At 48.9% G+C, this 17651-nt stretch overlaps 1 protein-coding gene across 1 annotated transcript in view; it reads left to right on the top strand.

The window, feature by feature from the left end:
* The window catches only part of LOC119923825 (serine/threonine-protein kinase Nek9-like), a gene marked incomplete at its 5' end in the record, with an annotated part of 34056 nt that overhangs the window by 14538 nt on the left and 1867 nt on the right, over nucleotides 1-17651 (top strand). The window contains 10 exon segments of the mRNA XM_038743045.1: nucleotides 1783-1983; nucleotides 2371-2417; nucleotides 5272-5427; nucleotides 6496-6604; nucleotides 9137-9225; nucleotides 9227-9299; nucleotides 10921-11091; nucleotides 11716-11775; nucleotides 15212-15411; nucleotides 16128-16292. Coding sequence (XP_038598973.1) covers nucleotides 1783-1983; nucleotides 2371-2417; nucleotides 5272-5427; nucleotides 6496-6604; nucleotides 9137-9225; nucleotides 9227-9299; nucleotides 10921-11091; nucleotides 11716-11775; nucleotides 15212-15411; nucleotides 16128-16292 — 1271 coding nt within the window.

Raw genomic sequence — 17651 nt, forward strand, 5'->3', positions numbered from 1 at the left:
GAGAGTGAGGGAGAGAGAGAAATATCAGTGATATTGAGAGAAGTCAAGGATGTGTGTACCAGCTTGAGAGATAGAAGGATGGAAGTGTCGTTGACTGCGATGGGAAAGTTTGATGGAGGAGATAATTTGGGAGGTAAGATGAGGCGTTCAGTTTTGGACACATAGAACTTGAGGTGCCAGCAGAACATCCATGTAGAGCTTTGCACTGTAAGCTCGTTGTGGGCAGGGAACATGTCTGCCAACTCTGTTATAGTATTCTCTTCCAAGCACTTAGTTCAGTGCTCTGAACACATTAAACGCTCAGAATCTACCTTTGATTGATTGAGGTGTCCTGAGACGGGAGGAGATGTGAGATTGCCGTGAAGAGAGGTTGGAGCTAGCAAGGTAGACTGGGTAGACCACTTCTGGATGGAAGTGGTGGTTGAAGCTGTAAGAGCAGACGAGCTTCCCAAGGGAGTGCCTCCCACAGTTAGAGGATGGGAGACAGAGGAAGAACCGGCAAACGAAACGGAGAAGACTCAGCCAGAAAGGTCAGGGAAGAACCAGAAGAGAAGGGGACAGTAAAACCTGGGTTAGATTGGTTTTCCGGGAGAAGAAAGTGGTCTGTTTTGTCAGAGGCCGCCGAGAGGTCGAGATGCGTTGAGACAGTGGGGAATCCATGAGATTTGGCAAAAAAGAGGTCGCGGTGACCTTGGAGGGAAGAGTCTCAGTGATTTGAAAAGGGCGAAAGCCAGATAGTGCACTTTTAGGAGCTCCAATCGAAAAATTGGACCTTGGTATTTATGGTTCCCCTTGTTAAAGATGGTCTGGGCTTTAGGCTAGGTTTTGCAATTTCCAAGTGTATCCCCTGGACATATCTAATCTAAGTGTCTGTCCTGATAAATTGTCTAGTGACTCCTTTTCCTGCCTTGAAGTGGCCCTCTGGGTGGATCTGGACATTGCGGTGATCACCAGCATTAATGGAGCACTCGCTGTGTTAAAAATTCTGTAAAGCTCTGACTCCACAGGGGTGAGGGGGGCTTTGTGGACCGGACGGGCAGCCGCAGGAGCCCGCCCCACCCCTTGGGCCTGCTAAGGATCCCCTGGGAAGGGTGGGACTCGGATTTGTGGAGTCTGGGTGGGCGCACAGGTCCCGGATTGCTGTCAGCCAATTCCACCAGCCAAGGCCAATGTCGTTAGGCAAGTGAACTCTCTAGGGTGTGTGAACTGGGTTGCTTCTGCTACTCTAGCAGCAGATCTTCATCCTCAAGTCACGTAGCGTTTGTGCTTTCTCGTGGGGCATGCGCTGCCACTGCAGCAGCTAGCTCACAGCTAGCTCTCCGATCCCCATCCCCGGAGCATCCCCCAGGCTGCTTCATTCATTCATTCAGTCAGTCATTTTAATTAAGCACTTACTGTGTGCAGAGCACTGTACAAAGAGCGTGGGAGAGTAGAGTACAACAGATAAACAAACACATTCCCTGCCCACAAGGAGCTTACAGTCTAGAGGGGAAGGCGGTGGAGAGGAATTTCTCACATCCAGTCCCCGGGTCTGACGAGGACTAGAAAGGCAGCCAAAGAGGAGCAGCCTGAGTCAGTGTTTTTGGTTTTCTCCTGCTCGCCCTCTTTCACTCCCCTTCTCTCCCCTTCCTCTTTCCCTTTCTTCTTTCCTCCTCTCCCCTCCCTCACCTGTTCCCTTGAAAATCGGCTCCCAAGTTCACCCCCACACTCAAAGCAAAAAGCTGGCTCCTCTTAGGCTAGCTATTCCGAACACTGACGGATTCATTCTTTTCTTTTGTCCAGATGAGGGCCAGCTGTACGCCTTTGGCTCAGATTACTACGGTTGCATGGGGATGGACAAGGTTGCTGGGTCCGAGGTCTTGGAGCCTATGCAGCTGAATTTCTTCCTTAACAATCCAGTGGAGCAGGTCTCCTGTGGCGATAATCATGTGGTGGTTCTGACCCGAAACAAAGAAGTCTATTCATGGGGTTGTGGGGAATATGGTAGGTGCGGCCTGCTCTTTGTAATGTGCATGCCACCTGGCTCTAGCCTGACCTGCATGCTGTTTGAGACTCAGTCATACACGTGTTTCCTAATTTAATTGCCCGTTTGCTTTAAGAGTCCTGCGTGAGTTCTTGAGAAACAGAAGTGCAAAAATTGGGAAAATTAGCCTCCTGGGGTCCTATCCCAGTGCAGGGCCAAAGGGGCCAGCAACTATATCCAAATTTTTTTGAGTCATTGATCATTCAGAAAGGGAGATTTCCTCAGGAAATCAGCTTAGGCGAAAGAAGCCTGAGTGGTATCCAATTTATTTCTGTGTGTGTGTTTGTCTGTCTGTCTTTCTTGCGCTCTCTCTCTCCCTCCCCCGTCCTATTTTTTACACATTCCAGGACGACTGGGCTTGGATTCGGAAGAGGATTTTTATACTCCGCAGAAGGTAAAAATGCATCAACTACTTCTCCCAGGATTTGTCATGATTATAAAGGCTTCTCAGTGATCAGACCTTTTTCCCTGGCTCCTCTATTTGAAGGGTTTTGTTTCCTGAAACTTTCCCCCCAGGGAAAAAGCTCCTCCCTCAGCTTCACCAGACCACCCTCCCTCCCTCCCTTCAAGTCATCTTCGGTATGGATTGAGACCGTACTGGTTGCAGAAGCTTGGGAGCGTGAGCATGCAATCAAGGTCTGCAGTTTAGTGGGGGAGAGAGGCAGACACAGTTAACATGTGTACAAAGGTAAAAAGATAAAAACTGGCAAAAATGGAAGCAGAAAATTAGTAAATAAATGTCCACATCAGTGTAATCAAAAACGTGAGTGCTAATGGTGGAGAATGCCTCTGGGAGAGTGGACATTTGAGGAGAGCTTTGAAGGTGGGAGGGATTTGTGTCGTTTGGGAGATTTAAGTCGGGAGAGAGTGCCATCTAAGGGAAAATTCATGTGCAGAAGGTCAGGATTAGGAGTGTTGAGAGTGAGGTAACATAAGGAGATTAGTTTGGGAGGAGCGAAGAGTATGAGCTGGGGTACTCTGGGAGAAAAGTATGGGAATGTAAGAAGGAGCAGCTGGTGAAGAACCTTAAACCAATGTTCACGAGTTTGGGTTTGATTCAGAGGGAAGTAGGGTAGCCACTGCAGGTATTCGATGAGGGGAATGATCTGGACAGCTGAGTGTAGGTTCGCCTAAAGTGGGTGCCTGGAGACAGGGAGATCAGCACGGAGGCTGTTGCAGCAATCTAGCCAGGAGATCAGCGGAGTGGCCTCCTTAAGGAGGGCTTGAGGAAGGAAAATGTCATAGAGGAAAAACTAGGATAAACTAGAGACAGACTAAATGTGGGAAATGAGAAGCAGAGTGGAATCTAAGATGCTGTTTCTGAGGGGAAAGGGAGAAGGAAGTGGAGGAGTCTTAGGATGGAATGTGAGTTCAGTGTTTCCATATTAAGTTTATGATGCCAGTAAGTTATCCATGTGGAGATGTTCTGGAGGATGGAGAAACACAAGCCTGTTTCACAAGGTGATAAGCAGCGTGGCATAATGGATAGAGCACAGGTCTGGAAGTTAGAAGGATTGGATTCTGATCCCATCTCTGCCACTTGTCTGTTGTGTGACCTTGGACAAGTCACTTAACTTCTGTGCCTCAGTTACCTCATCTGTAAAATGGAGATTAAGACTATGAGCCCCATGTGGGACAAGAGACTGTGTCCAACCTGATCAACTTGTATCTACTCCAACGATTAAGTGCCTGGCACATACTAAGCGCTTAACGAATACCATTTAAAAAAAAAGGTGAGAGTTCAGGACTGGTAGATATGGGCATCCTCCCCATAGGGGTAATAGCTGAGAGATCAGTCGATTAGTGATATTTATTGAATGCTAACTCTAGAACACTCTACTAAATGGTTGGGAGAGTAGGGCAGACATGCTTGGAGGACAGGGCAGACATTAAATTATGAATATGTTCATAAGTGCTGTGAAGCTGAGGATGGGATGAATATCAGGGGCTTAAACGGTACAAATCCAAGTGCATAGGCAACATAAAAGGGAGAGGGAGTAGGGGAAATGGGGCTAAATTGGGGAAGGCTTCTTGGAGGAGATGTGATTTTAATACAGCTTGTGTTTTAGCCATATTTATTAAGCACTAGCTGTGTGCAGGGCACTGTCCTAAGTGCTTGGGAGGCACATTCCCTGCCCACAGTGAGCTGGTGGAGAAAGTGGTCCTCTCATCTATGAAGAGGGAGGGAGTTCCAGCTCATAGGGAGGATGTGGGCAAAGGGTCATTGGTGAGGTAGAAGAGATCAAGGTGCAGTGAATAGGTTGGTGTTGAAGGAACAAAGCGTGTCAGCTGGATTGTATTAGGAAATCAGTGAGGTAAGATAGGAGACGGTGAACTGATTGTGGTCTTTAAAGCCATAGGTAAGGGGTTTCTGTTTGATGCAGAGGTCGACGGGCTACCATTGGAAGCTTTTGAGGAGTGGGAAGATATGAACTGAACTTCTGAACTTTTTTAGAAAAACGATCCAGGCAGTAGAGTGAAGTAAGGACTGGAAGGGGAGAGACAGGAGGCGACGAGGTCAGCGAGGAGACTGATACAGTACTCCAGGCAGGACATAATAAGTGCTTGGATCAGCATGGTAACCCTTTGGATGAAGAGGAAAGGGCAGATTTTAAAGACGCCTGAAGGTAGACCCAGCAGGATTTGATGACCAAATTGTGGGGGTTGAATGAGAGAAAAGAGTCGAGAATAACACCATTGTTGAGAGATGAGATCCCCAAGAGAATGAGGGTAGAGTAAATAGAGTAGAGAACCCAGAACAGAAGAATTAAAGGGTGAAGAAGGGAGGAGGAGTAATAGTAGTAGTTTAACACTTACTGCGGGCTGAGTCTGGTACGAAGTGCTGGGAGAGAATACCCAAGTGGGGATTAAGCATGTTACCTATCCCTTAGGCTTGGGGGGGGCGGGGAATGAGGTCTCACAATCTAAGAAAAAGAGGAGGAGGAGAGCAAAGAAGTCATCCCTTCCAGCCACCTCACTGCTCAGATTTTTCTTCTTTATCAATCAATTTATGTACCTCTCTCTCCCTTCAGTCAGGCCTCGCAGCTCTGCATTTGGGGGCCCTTGCGCTTTCTCTGGAAAGGCAGCCGTTACTAGATGATCTGGTAAAGCGAGAGGAATGGAGCAGCCATTTGATCTTAATCTCTACACCTGGGGTTCCAGGTTATCCCAGAGTTGGAAATCTGTTCACTAGCTCTCAGAATCAATTTGCATGCCATTTGGACTCTTGTTCTGATTCCTCTCCCTAGGTGGATGTTCCCAAGGCCTTGATAATTGTCTCAGTTCAGTGCAGTTGTGATGGGTCATTTCTGTTGACTCAGTCTGGCAAAGTGTTAGCCTGCGGACTCAACGAATTCAACAAACTGGGCCTGAATCAATGCATGTCCGGAATCATCAACCATGAAGTGAGTGCTGTGCCTTCTGTCCGGTTAGAATTTCTGTGGGGCCCCATCAGCGTTCCTAAGGGAAGAGATTGTTAACTACAGGGCAGTGAAGAAGCCCAGGTGAAGTCCAGCTTGCCTCAGAGGACTGTCACAAACCAATGGATTACCTAAATAGGGAACCAAGAAGAACTGCCAGAGAACAAGGAAAAGAAGGAGAAAGAGCAGGAGGGACACTTAAACTCCCTTAAACTTTTAAAGGAGCTTAAAAAGGAGAAAGGAATTGAAAAATTTACCTGTTTGGGCATCTGAAAAACCTTTCACATTGGTTATTTTATCTACAGTGGTCCCTCGTACAAGGGATTGGTTAGAGAAAGCCCTTCTAATCAGGTGAAACCTTAGAGACCATCTGTATGTCTGTCCGTTACAACAACCCGCCCACCCCCGTCCGCTTACTCACTAGGCTTCCTGGTTGGGCGGGGCCAGCCGGCTGCCAGAGAGACAGAGCCGAGGCTGCTGTGAGCAAAGAGGCAGCAAACACCAAGGGCTGAGCATAAGAGTCACAGAAAATCGCCACAGCTAATAGCACAAAAAACACATGAGGGCCGGGGGACTTTTTTTTATCACCGAAATGATTTTTGCCTCTGTATCCACTCGTATTTTGGAGATAGAGAACATAGCAGAAGTCGATGGATTATTTTAGGACCAAGGCTGGATGGCTTCAAAAATTGAAGGGAACCTGAGGATAACTGAGCATACTTGGTCATACTTAGACCCGGATTTGCTCGAATATCTGCACTTTCCTCAGTCATCCCAGCTAGCCTCGGGTCTGATAATTGGTCATTTTGATAGTCCCAGTTGGGATAGTTAGCTTTTCACTGTCCCCTTCCAACGGATTGGTTACCTTTGCCCTTCCCATCTCGAAGACTGTTAGTAAGTCACCATCTCAGGGTCATCCCTGACCCACCCCGCCTTCTTTTTCCCGCTCCAAATGATGTCAGTTGCTTTGACTTTCATAGATCCATTTTTCCAGCCTCTTTGGACTGTTCCCTCATCCGAGGATCTTTGGTTGTGTTTTATCTTTTCTTCTAGGCTTACCGTGAAGTTCCCTACACAACCTCACTTACTCTGGCTAAGCAGTTGTCTTTTTACAAGATCCGTACCATTGCCCCTGGGAAGACTCATACTGCAGCTATTGATGGTGAGATAATCTCCAGATCCCGTACCACAGCTCCTAGCCCAGGGCTCCCCGCCCTGAGATGCTTCTCGGCGGCCGGGAATGTATTTTCTCAGTCTCCTGCACATACTATGCACTTGAAAGACTTTAATCAGTGTTTTCCATGATGTAGGAAATGCCGTCTCCTGTCACACCATGTATAAAATCCCTAAGGGAGGAATGCTTACCTGCCCTCTCTCTGACGATTGACTAGGCTATGTCTGTAATTGTTCCGGCCTCTGCTACACTTCCTGGGGGGTGCATGGTTTTGAGCGGTTGGGACGCCTTCTAGACTATGAGCCAGTTGTTGGGTAGGGATGTCTCTATTTGTTGCCAAATTGTGCTTTCCAAGCACTTAGTATTAGTACGGTGCTCTGCACATAGTAAGCGCTCAATAAATGCGATTGAATGAATGATGGCTTAAACCTCCACGAGGATCACTCCGGTACTCCATTTTTCTCCCCAAGAATTAACTGGGAGAACCGTGGGAAAACCAGGTAAATTTGCCCTGGCCTTTTTCACTTGTTGCTACTGTCCAGAGATGGCAGTTGGCCGGAAGCGTCACTGGTAAGACAGTAAGTGCCAGTGCAGTCGCCAGTACAAATTAGTAAGAGAGAGAGAGAGAGAGAGAGAGAGAGAGAGAGAGAGAGAGAGAGAGAGAGAGAGAGAGAGAGAGAGAGAGTGTGTGTGTGTGTGTGTGTGTGTGTGTGTGTGTGTGTGTGTGTGTATGGTAAGTGCTTACTATGTGCCAGGCACTGTACGGAATGCTGGGGTAGATACAAGATAATCAGGGTGAACACACCTCCTGTCCCCCGTAAGGCTCACAGTTTTAATCCCCATTTTCCAGATGAGATAACAGAGACCCAGAGAAGCAAAGTGACCTGCCCAAGGTCCCACAGCAGACAAGTGATGGAGGCCGGATTCAAACCCATACTCTTTCCACCAGGCCACGGCTGCTTCTTGGTTCAAAGTGGATGCTTTCCCCCTCCCTGCATCGGTGGCATAGAGCCAAGGCTGACAAGCCTGGACAAGGGGATCCCCAGCAGTGTCATGGCCTGGGCCACCCTCACTGGCCTGGGGCTCCGATAATAATGCTTGCCCCTCCCATCACTGGCCTGGGGGCTCTGGTAGTAAGGTGTGCGAAAGAGCAGACTAGATCCCAGTGTGGTGCCACCCTGAGGTTGTGGTATGGGGCCTAACCTGCCCGGAGCTAGGCAGTCAGGTCACCAACAGCGCCACGTGCTCCCCTGGCAGGCGTGGGGGTCACCGGGGCCATTCCAGGGTGGGGCTGGTCGGGGCGGCCCACCCTCCTGCTCTGGCTTCCTTGAGTTCTTTTTTAATGGCATTTATTATGCACTTAGTATGCGCCAGGCGCTATTCTAAGCGCTGGGGTAGACCCAAGCTAATCAGGTTGGACAGAGTCCATGTCTTATGTGGGGCTCACAAGATTAATCTCCATTTTACTGATGAGATAACCGAGGCACAGGGAAGTGAAGTGGCAAGCCCAAGGTCCCACAGCAGACAAGTGGCGGAGCTGGGATTAGAACCCAGGTCCTTCTGGCTCCCGGGCCCGGGCTCTGGCCACTATGCTGTGGTGCTTCTTGGGTTGTCTGGACACAGTCTGGGCCAGTGGGGTTTCCATCGCGCTCAGCGGACTGCGGCAGCCCTCCCACCCCATGCAACACCACAATCTCGAGTGATGGCAGTGGCAGTTGGAAGTGCCTCGCCATTCCAGTTACAAAAAAACTTTTGCTTTCACCCCTCGTACCATCTGTTTTTGTAGCAACGGGTAGATATCTCGTCTGCCTTCTAGATTTCTGTGCTCTATAAGCTCCGGGGCCCGGAACGGGATTCTCTCATTTTCCTTCTGGCACACCTGAAGTTAAACCTTCAGAGTTCTATCAATTATGGGTTGAATTACAGGGACAGGAAGGCAGCAGGAGGAAGCAGCAGCAGCAGGCTCCCAAGGGGGAAGTAAACTGTTGGAGAGAACATTATTTGAATATCATTTTCCTCCTGCTATCCCAGGAGACTGACAGAGCCAACCAGTAGAATGAGGCAGCTCTGGTTCTTGGAAGCTTGTAGCACCAGGAGATGGCCTTTTTGCCCATGGGCCCTCTGGTGCTGGCATTGCAGACTGCCAGGTTGCAGTGGCAGAAGGCTTCTGATGCCTGCTTGTGGTTAGTCCTTCCCATATCTTTACATCCTTCTACTCCTGGCTCAGCTGAAACCCCTTTCCAGACATTATAATCCCTCTAGCTAAGGCCTTGGAACCCACAGTCCAGCAGAGCATTTTGAGAGGGTCCAACACAGAAGATGCATTGGGCCAAGAGAGGATGATGATCAAGGGCAAGATTGGGGGGCGTTTTTTGAGGTTATGTTATCTTATAGGCCTCCCAGCAATTGCCCCAGTGCTTTCAGTTTTGCTCTGAGCTGTTTTGTTGTCAGCCTCCCCAGGGCGTCATCAGCCTGCCTTTTCCAGGCTCCAGATAACTACTGTCATTTCTTCCCTTTTAGAACGGGGCCGTCTGCTGACCTTTGGTTCCAACAAGTGTGGACAGCTAGGAGTCGGGGACTATAAGAAGCGCCTGGGAATCAATCTTCTGGGGGGGGCCCCTTGGTGGGAAGCAGGTGATCAGGGTTTCGTGTGGTGATGAGTTTACCATAGCTGCTACGGATGGTAAGTCTGGAGGGAGTTGGGTGCCTGTCATTCCCAGAGTCCTCTGGGGCTGGCTGTTGGAGAGAGAGGTGGGGGTGGCTATTTGAGGTTAAATTGCACATTTACTCTTCCTACGTTTTGAGGCAGTAATGCCTCCTTGAGTAGAAGATTTTGTAACATTGTTGGTAAATGTGAGCAGGTCCCAAGAAGGAAGGGTTTGACAGATGTGAGGAATAAGCGCAGGGGATCGCCTGAGAAACCTTTGCGTAATAAGCCCTTGCACTCAGAAGGAGTGTAGAGGGAGTATTAACATATATCGAGCACCCACTGAGTGTGGGGTGCTGTACTAAGCCCTCCGGAAGTTCAAAACAAGAAAATGACGTATTCCCCACCCACAGGGAGCTTACACGCTAATGGGGATGACAGCAGTGGACGTGTTTACAAGCACTGTAATCAAAGGAAATAACTGTTCAGTTGAATAGCATATGTGCAAAAGTGTTCAGGATGGGAATAAATAAGTACTGGAGATTGCAGCACTTAGGGTGTTGTGAACTAGTCAGGGAAGTTTTGTTTTAGGAGGGTGCTGTGGGGAGTGCTACGATCTGTTGGATTTGCTGGGGGAGGGAATTCCAGACCAGAGGAATAGCTTAGGGAAAAGGCGAGAGGTTGAGAGGAGCAAAGAGAGCCAGCGGGAGAGTAGTGGATGAAGTGCGCAGAAATGTGAGATGGGGCTAGTTGATTGAGAACTTTGCATCTGAGAGTGAGGAATTCGGAGGGCCACAGGAAGCCAAGGGGGAGATGAGTGCTGAGCGACTCCCCAAGGAGGTGTTCACACAGCAGCATATAGTAGTCCAAATGGGAGAGGGAAGAGGCTCGAGGCAGGGAGACCAGCATGGAGGCTGATGTGAGAGTCTAGCTGCCAGATGACAAGACCTTGGACCAAGTGGTCATTGTCACATTGAAGAAGAAGGGGCATTTCAGGCACTGTGCAAGACAAAATGGGTGGATTTGTCACTAGATTGAACATGAGAATTGAAAGGTAACAAAAAGTCCCGGGAAACACTGAGGTTGTAGACTTCTGGGATGAGGAAGTTGGTGATGCCGTCCTGTCAATGTACATGGGACAGGGAGGAGGAAGAGTGGGTTTATGGAGGAAGAGGGGCAGTTAGATTTAGGTATATTGAGTTTGAGGTACCAGTGGCGATTCCCCATCTCTGCTGTTCCTCGCCCATACTGTTCACAGGGAAGTGACAGCAAAAGTGGGAGGGAAAATTTTCTACAGCTGTGCTGAGAGGGATAAAGTCTCAAGAGCAACGGAAAGCCCAAAGTGGGCGAAAGCTACTCAGTAATGCTTCCTTGTTCCTGATCTGGTCTTTTCGGATCAGATCGTATCCTTTGGGTTACCGGAGGTCAGTAGAGGAAATGGAAATCTGGATGCTTCTGTTTGATTGGCCTCCTTGGAGATTGCAGAGTTTCTACGAAATCTCTATTGTGTACAAGGCACTGTCTGGAAAAGAGACTGTCCCATAACTAGCTCAAACCGGGAGACCATAGTTGCTAGTGGAGCGAGGTCTGGGAAGCTTGATTAGAAGGAAGAGGACAGCAGGGTGTCCAACTTTTGGTTCCTCCACTCTTTTCCCAGATAATCACATTTTTGCTTGGGGAAACGGAGGGAACGGCCGCCTCGCAATGACCCCTACGGAGAAACCTCACGGTTCTGATATCTGTACCTCGTGGCCTCGGCCCATTTTTGGATCCCTGCATCATGTCCCGGATCTGTCTTGCCGGGGCTGGCACACCATTCTCATTGTTGGTAAATGGAGCAGGCGCATAACGTTGGTGACTGTGTGACTGAAATGGGGGTGGCCGTGGGTGGGAGTGGGAGAAATCAGCCCTCAAGGTGCTAATGCCACATGTCCCCAGTTCAGGGATGTCCCAGGGGAGAGGGAGAATCGTTGGGGCATACTTAGTCCCATAGTTTTGTTTCTGAGTGGTAATTTTACACTCCAAGGGCTTCTGTTGCTGGCAGTCTTGGGCAGATTCCATTTGTGGAATTTAGCTCTGTTTTTTCTGCCTTTCTCATGATCAGTGAAGGTTTTGGTGTTGTTTATGAGCCTTTCTCCTCTTGTCCTAAGAGAACTAGGTCACCACTAAGCATTCTGCCTGTTTACACACACACGGGCACGCACGCACGCACGCGCTCACACACACTCTCTCTCACTTTATCTCAAGAGTATGGAAAACTCTTTAGACACTACATGGACCAGTTTGGGGCCCACCAGGCCCTTCCTAAAGTTATAGGGGGGCTAGGAACTGGGTTCTTGTGCACGACTCCTCATGAAGCACAATGAAGTGTTTCTGGGTGAAGGGGACATCTCTGTCTTTCCCCCCCTCCTACCCCACACACGTCCCTAATACAGAATTGTTCTTTCCTCAGAGAAGGTGTTGAACTCTAAGACTATCCGTTCCAACAGCAGTGGCTTGTCCATTGGAACTGGTGAGTAACCAAATTTTAGGCAGCCAGTGGTTCTTGTAGAGGTGGTGGTACACCTCTTATGGGGAGGTGTAATAAGAGGGGCAGACTCAGGTATACTAAAAGAAAATGGGAAATGTCCGTCTTTAGGAGAGAGAGAGTCATAGGTCGTTCAAGTGGTTCTCATAGCCAAGTTAAGAGCCTCCTAGCCGTAATCAGTCCCTGGTATTTATTGAGTGTTTAGTGGGTACAGAGCTTTATACTCAAGGGTTGGAAAAGTACAGTTCAAAAGAGTTAGTGGACAGGGTGCCTGCCCATAAGGAACTTTCAGTGTACAGGAGGAGACAGACATCAAAATAAATTACAGATAGGGGTAATGGAAGATCATAAGTGCTGTGGGGTTAATATCAAGTGCTTAAAGGGTACGGAACCAAGTCCATAGGTGATTCAGAAGGGATGGCTTAGTCGGGGAAGGTGTCATGGATGAGGTGTGATTTTAGGAGGGCTTTGAAGATGCGGAGAAATGAGAGTCATGACTCAGTCTACTCTCCTGCCCCCCAGTGCTGCAGGCTCTCCTTCCGTACCTATCTTCTCTCCCTCCACACGGGCACATCCTGGAAAGTTCATTCTGCAAGGGCAGGTCCTTAGGGGAAAAAACAAAAATCAAAATATCTAATGAAAAGGCAGCCCAGCATTAAAGGTCCCTGAGAGAATCAGGCCCAAGTCATCCAGTTATCTATTCTGCTTCATCTTCCAGTCGTCACTTCTTAGTATCCATCACTTCTTAGTATCCACTGAGGAAAAAGGATCTAGGTTGGTTCCTCCAGGTGAAGCCCCTTGAGATGTGGTAACCAGACCTAGAGGTCTGTCATATCTTAGTGGACGGGACAGACTCGACAAGAACAAAAATTGTGTTTACAGTTTAGGCCTCAGGTAAGGAAGCAGCAGAGATCTTACTTTGGATTTGTTGATATTCTGCTGGTTGCTAAAGGCATCTGTGACTCCATGTTAATGGAGCCCTCAGGTGTGTCTTGCACTGCTGACCAAATTTCCCTTTCTGCCTAGGTCACTTGCTCTGTCACCAGCTTGTTTTATAATAATAATAATAATGGCATTTGTTAAGTGCTTACTATGTGCCAAGCACTGTTCTAAGCACTGGAGGGGGGATACAAGGTAATCAGATTGTTCCACGTGGGGCTCACAGTCTTCATCCCCCATTTTCCAGATGAGGGAACTGAGGCCCAGAGAAGTGAAGTGACTGGCCCAAAGTCACATAAGGCTGACAAGGGGTGGAGCCGGGATTGGAACCCATGACCTCTGACTCCCAAGCCCGGGCTCTTTCCACTGAGCCATGGTGCTTCTCTATTGAATATTCATTCATTCAATCAGTCGTATTTAGTGAGCACTTACTGTGTGCAGAGGCACTGTACTAAGCGCTTGGAGAATAAAATTCGGCAATAGAGACAATCCCTACCCAACAATGGACTCACGGTCTAGAAGTCAAGCGCTTAGTACAGTGCTTTGCACACAGTAAGCGCTCAATAAATACGATTGAATGAATGAATATAAGGGGGGAGACAGACAACAAAACAACACAATAAAACAAGTAGACAGGCATCGGGCCACTTCCCTCCCCCTAAAACGGGGCAGGTGCCGGCTTTGCACCCCCCTCCCAGCTAGAGTAACCCCCAAAACAGCAAACCCTGTATCACCACCCCTAGCCCCCCGTCTGCAGGATACACGCACACTTGTCCTCATACTCAGAGATGGGAAACTTGTGGAATGGAAAAGCTGGATATTGGCGAAGTTTTGATAGCTGAAGCAGGTTCTAGGCTCAAGGTGAAAAGCTGTGGTCATTCATTCATTCATTCATTCATTCAATCATATTTATTGAGTGCTTACTGTGTGCAGAGCACTATACTAAGTGCTTGGGGAGTACAAGTTGGCAACATATAGAGGCAGTCCCTACCCAACAGCGGGCTCACAGTCTAGAAGGGGGAGACAGAGAACAAAACCAAGCATATTAACAAAATAAAATAAATAGAATAGTAAATATGTACAAGTAAAATAAATGGAGTAATAAGTCTGTACAAACATATATACAGGTGCTGTGAGGAGGGGAAGGAGGTGGGGGGGTGATGGGGAAGGGGAGAGGAAGGAGGGGGCTCAGTCTGGGAAGACCTCCTGGAGGAGGAGGAGTTGCGCTGTCAGTAGGGCTTTGAAGGGAGGAAGAGAGCTAGCTTGGCGGATGTGTGGACGGAGGGCATTCCAGGCCAGGGGGAGGACGTGGGCCGGGGGTCGACGGCGGGACAGGTGAGAACGTGGCACAGTGAAGAGATTAGTGGCAGAGGAGCGGAGGGTGTGGGCTGGGCTGGAGAAGGAAAGGGAGGTGAGGTAGGAGGGGGCGAGGTGATGGAGAGCCCCAAAGCCGAGAGTGAGGAGTTTTTGCCTGATGCGTAGGTTGATTGGTAGCCACTGGAGATTTTGGGGGCTCACAGTCTTAAAACCCATTTTATGGATGAGATTCCTGAGGCACACATTAACTGAGTTGCCGAAGATCACACAGCAGACAGGTGGCAGAGTCAAGATCAGAACCCAGGTCCTCTGACACCTATGCCTTTCCACGAGGCCATGCTGCTTCTCAAGGGTCTGACAGGAAGGGTTTCTCTGCATGTTAGTGATAATAATAATAATGGTCTTTGTTAAGTGCTTACTGTGTGTCAAGCACTGTTCTAAGCGCTGAGTAGTAACAGGATGCTTACTGGAAAGGAGGGAGAATTAAAGTTTCAGAGGGACTTGAAGATCAAAGAATTTATTGAAGTAGGAGAGGTTTTTTCTGATAGCTAGGCAAACAAGCATACGTCGGGAAAGGGTCAGGACTTGGACGGATGTTGGGGAGATGAAGCGGTCATTGGGATTTTAAGCCCCCGAGAGACATGAAGTGTGATGGGAACCCTGCAACTCATGAAAGAAGCAGGGCTGCTTTTTGGAGCAACAGGAGGATAGTGGACATCAGTAGGGTGGCTGGCTCTTGATAGAGTTTGGACTTCTTATGGATGTGAGCAGGTTTGGCAGAGCAGAAAAACTTAGCTCTCTGGAGCTGTTAAGATGAGTTAGATGAGCAGTCATATGGGGTTGAGTTGGATGAACTGTTGTCAGGTAGATTGCCAAAGCCAAGCGTCAATTACAGCTCATTAGATTAAGCCAGTGAGGTAGGTTTGGAAGTCAAGAGAGGGGAGGAGAATAAGCATTACGTGGATCGTGAGTGTTAGAACCTCATTTAAAGGTTAGCATCGGACAAAATGCGTACTCTGCCATAGGTCCGGGCCAGTTCTTGCCCTTTCCACAGCAGTGTGCCCCAGACATCTTGCCACTTATTTTGCAGGGGAAAATGTGTCCCCCGGCATGGCAGTTCTTATGGCCAGTTGAAACACTGTACTTCTCTTCTTGTATGTGTCAGGGGCACAGAGCTCCACTCAAGGTGGCAACGGTGGTGGCGAAGAGGAGGAAACCCAACGGGCATCCGAGACCCCTGACCCAAGTGGTGGTTTCCGGGGAACCATGGAGGCGGACCGGGGCATTGGGGGCTTGATGAGCCCCCCTGAGGCCATGGGGGTCAGCAGCGTGGGTAGCAGCTCCTGCCCGGGCTGGCTGCGGAAGGTAATGGCTCTGGGAGAAGGGTGAGCTCCTCGGGTTGAGGTCAAAATCCCCTGCTGCAAAATGAAAGGCAGATACGTCGGAACATCTTCAGCCAGCTGTTCCAAACTTGGGCACGGCCAGTTGACCTTTCGGCCACAACCCCGGTTTCCGATTCAATTGCCATCAAAGAGATTTTTTCCTCCTCCCATTTCCCTCACCAGCCGGTGTCCACAGTTATCCTGCCCTGAAATCTAATCTTAAGTGCTCTCTGAAGCGAAAGGAGGAAGCAGGAGCTACATACACCTGCCGACTCATCCCGCGTCCTCCATCAGTCAGTGGTATCTGTTGAGCACCTACTGTGTGCAGAGCACTGCACTAAACACTTGGGAGAATTGGCGGATATGTTCCCTGCCCAGAAGGAGCGAACAGTCTAGAGGACTGTCCTCCAGGCAGCTTGCCTTTCTACGGCCCCATGATCAAGTTGTGAGGTGTCACTCGTACTCAGAGATCCCGTGTAGGAAAGAACAGCCCCGGCAACCTTCCTGCAAGAGTGCTTTCAATTTTGAACCTATTTTCCACCCGCTTTGAGGATAGAAGGACGGGAGGTAGAAGAAAGCCATTAACCACAGCTACTGCCAGAGGGTACTGTCATGTTGCCAGTGGGGTTGGCCATAGCCAGGAGGGGAATACGCTGTGAAGAGATGATGTTACACGCTGCTGTTTTTCTTTGTCTCCAGGAGCTGGAAAATGCCGAGTTCATCCCCATGCCTGACAGTCCTTCTCCCCTGAGTGCAGCTTTTTCCGAGCCTGAGAAAGAGACCCTCCCTTACGAGGAGTTACAAGGGCTCAAAGTTGCCTCAGAAGCTCCTGCAGAATGCAACAAGCCCACCACAGAAGCCTGGGTAACGTTTAGGTTCTGGGGTTTAAGTTTCTAAGTTCAGTGGCAAGCAACGGCAACATCTCCACACATCCCGCTGGGGCTGTGACTTCTCTGACGCTTGTAACATTACTGGCAGGTGTTCAGCTGCTTCTACGGAGCCTTTGGCTAGTTTTCAGGGCCAGTGGGGAATAGTGCATTTAGACTTGCGTGATGAGCCAGGTGGTGTAGGGACTGATCGGATACGATGCTGGTGACGATTATGGTACTTGTTAAGTGCTTTACTATGTGTCAAGGACTGTTCTAGGCGCTGGGGTAGGTTCAGATGTATCAGGTCGGCCTCAGTCTCTGCCCCACACGGGGCTCACAGTCTGAGGAGGGGGCACAGGTATCAAATCCACATTTTTTCAGGTGAGGAAACCAAGGCACAGTGAAGTTAAAATGACTTACCTGCCCAGAGTTGCCCAGCAGGCAAGGCCCGTTCTCCATCCAGCAGGTCTTGCTGCTTCCTTTACTTACTTAATGGTGTCTAAATGAGTCTCTTTGTCATCATCAATTACTAATAGTAATTAGTACTTGTTAAGCGCCTACTATGTGCCAGACACTATACTAAGTGCTGGTGTGGAACAAGCAAATCGGGTTGGACACAGTCCCTGACCCCTGTGGGCCTCCCAGTCTTAATCCCCATTCTATAGATGAAGTAACTAAGGCACAGAGAAGTGAAATGACTTGCCTAATAATAATAATAATAACGATGGTATTCATTAAGCGCTTACTATGTGCAAAGTACTGTTCTAAGCGCTGGGGAGGCTACAAGGTGATCAGGTTGTCCCACGGGGGGCTCACAGTCAATCCCCATTTTACAGATGAGGTAACTGAGGCACAGAAAAGTTAAGTGACTTGCCCAAAGTCACACAGCTGACACTTGGGGGACCCGGGATTTGAACCCATGAACCACTGACTCCAAAGCCCGTGCTCTTTCCACTGAGCCATGCTGTTTCTCTATCATATAGCAGACATGTGCTGGAGCCGGGATTAGAACCCAGGTCCTTCTGAACTCCCAGGTCCATGCTCTATCCACTAGGCTGTGAGTGTTATTGATAATTGATATTAATATTGATCTTTATCAAGTGACCCCCCAAGTTTCCATTTATAATGTTATAAAGGGTGTTTTGGTGCCCGATTGACTTGGCAGCCCTTCTGCTGGGCACATTGGCATGCTGAACTCCATGACATCCTGCTCCTTGGACAGCAGCCATTTGGGCTCCAGAAGCCGTGCATCAGCGCATGACTAAAAGGATCTGTCCTGACTTGCTAGATCGAAAGGAGTGTCCCCTCCAATTGCCCTCAATGCTCTTTTAAAACCTTAATGGAGCCCCGCAAA

Source organism: Tachyglossus aculeatus, unplaced genomic scaffold (assembly GCF_015852505.1).
Source record: "Tachyglossus aculeatus isolate mTacAcu1 unplaced genomic scaffold, mTacAcu1.pri scaffold_282_arrow_ctg1, whole genome shotgun sequence".
Taxonomy (NCBI): domain Eukaryota; kingdom Metazoa; phylum Chordata; class Mammalia; order Monotremata; family Tachyglossidae; genus Tachyglossus; species Tachyglossus aculeatus.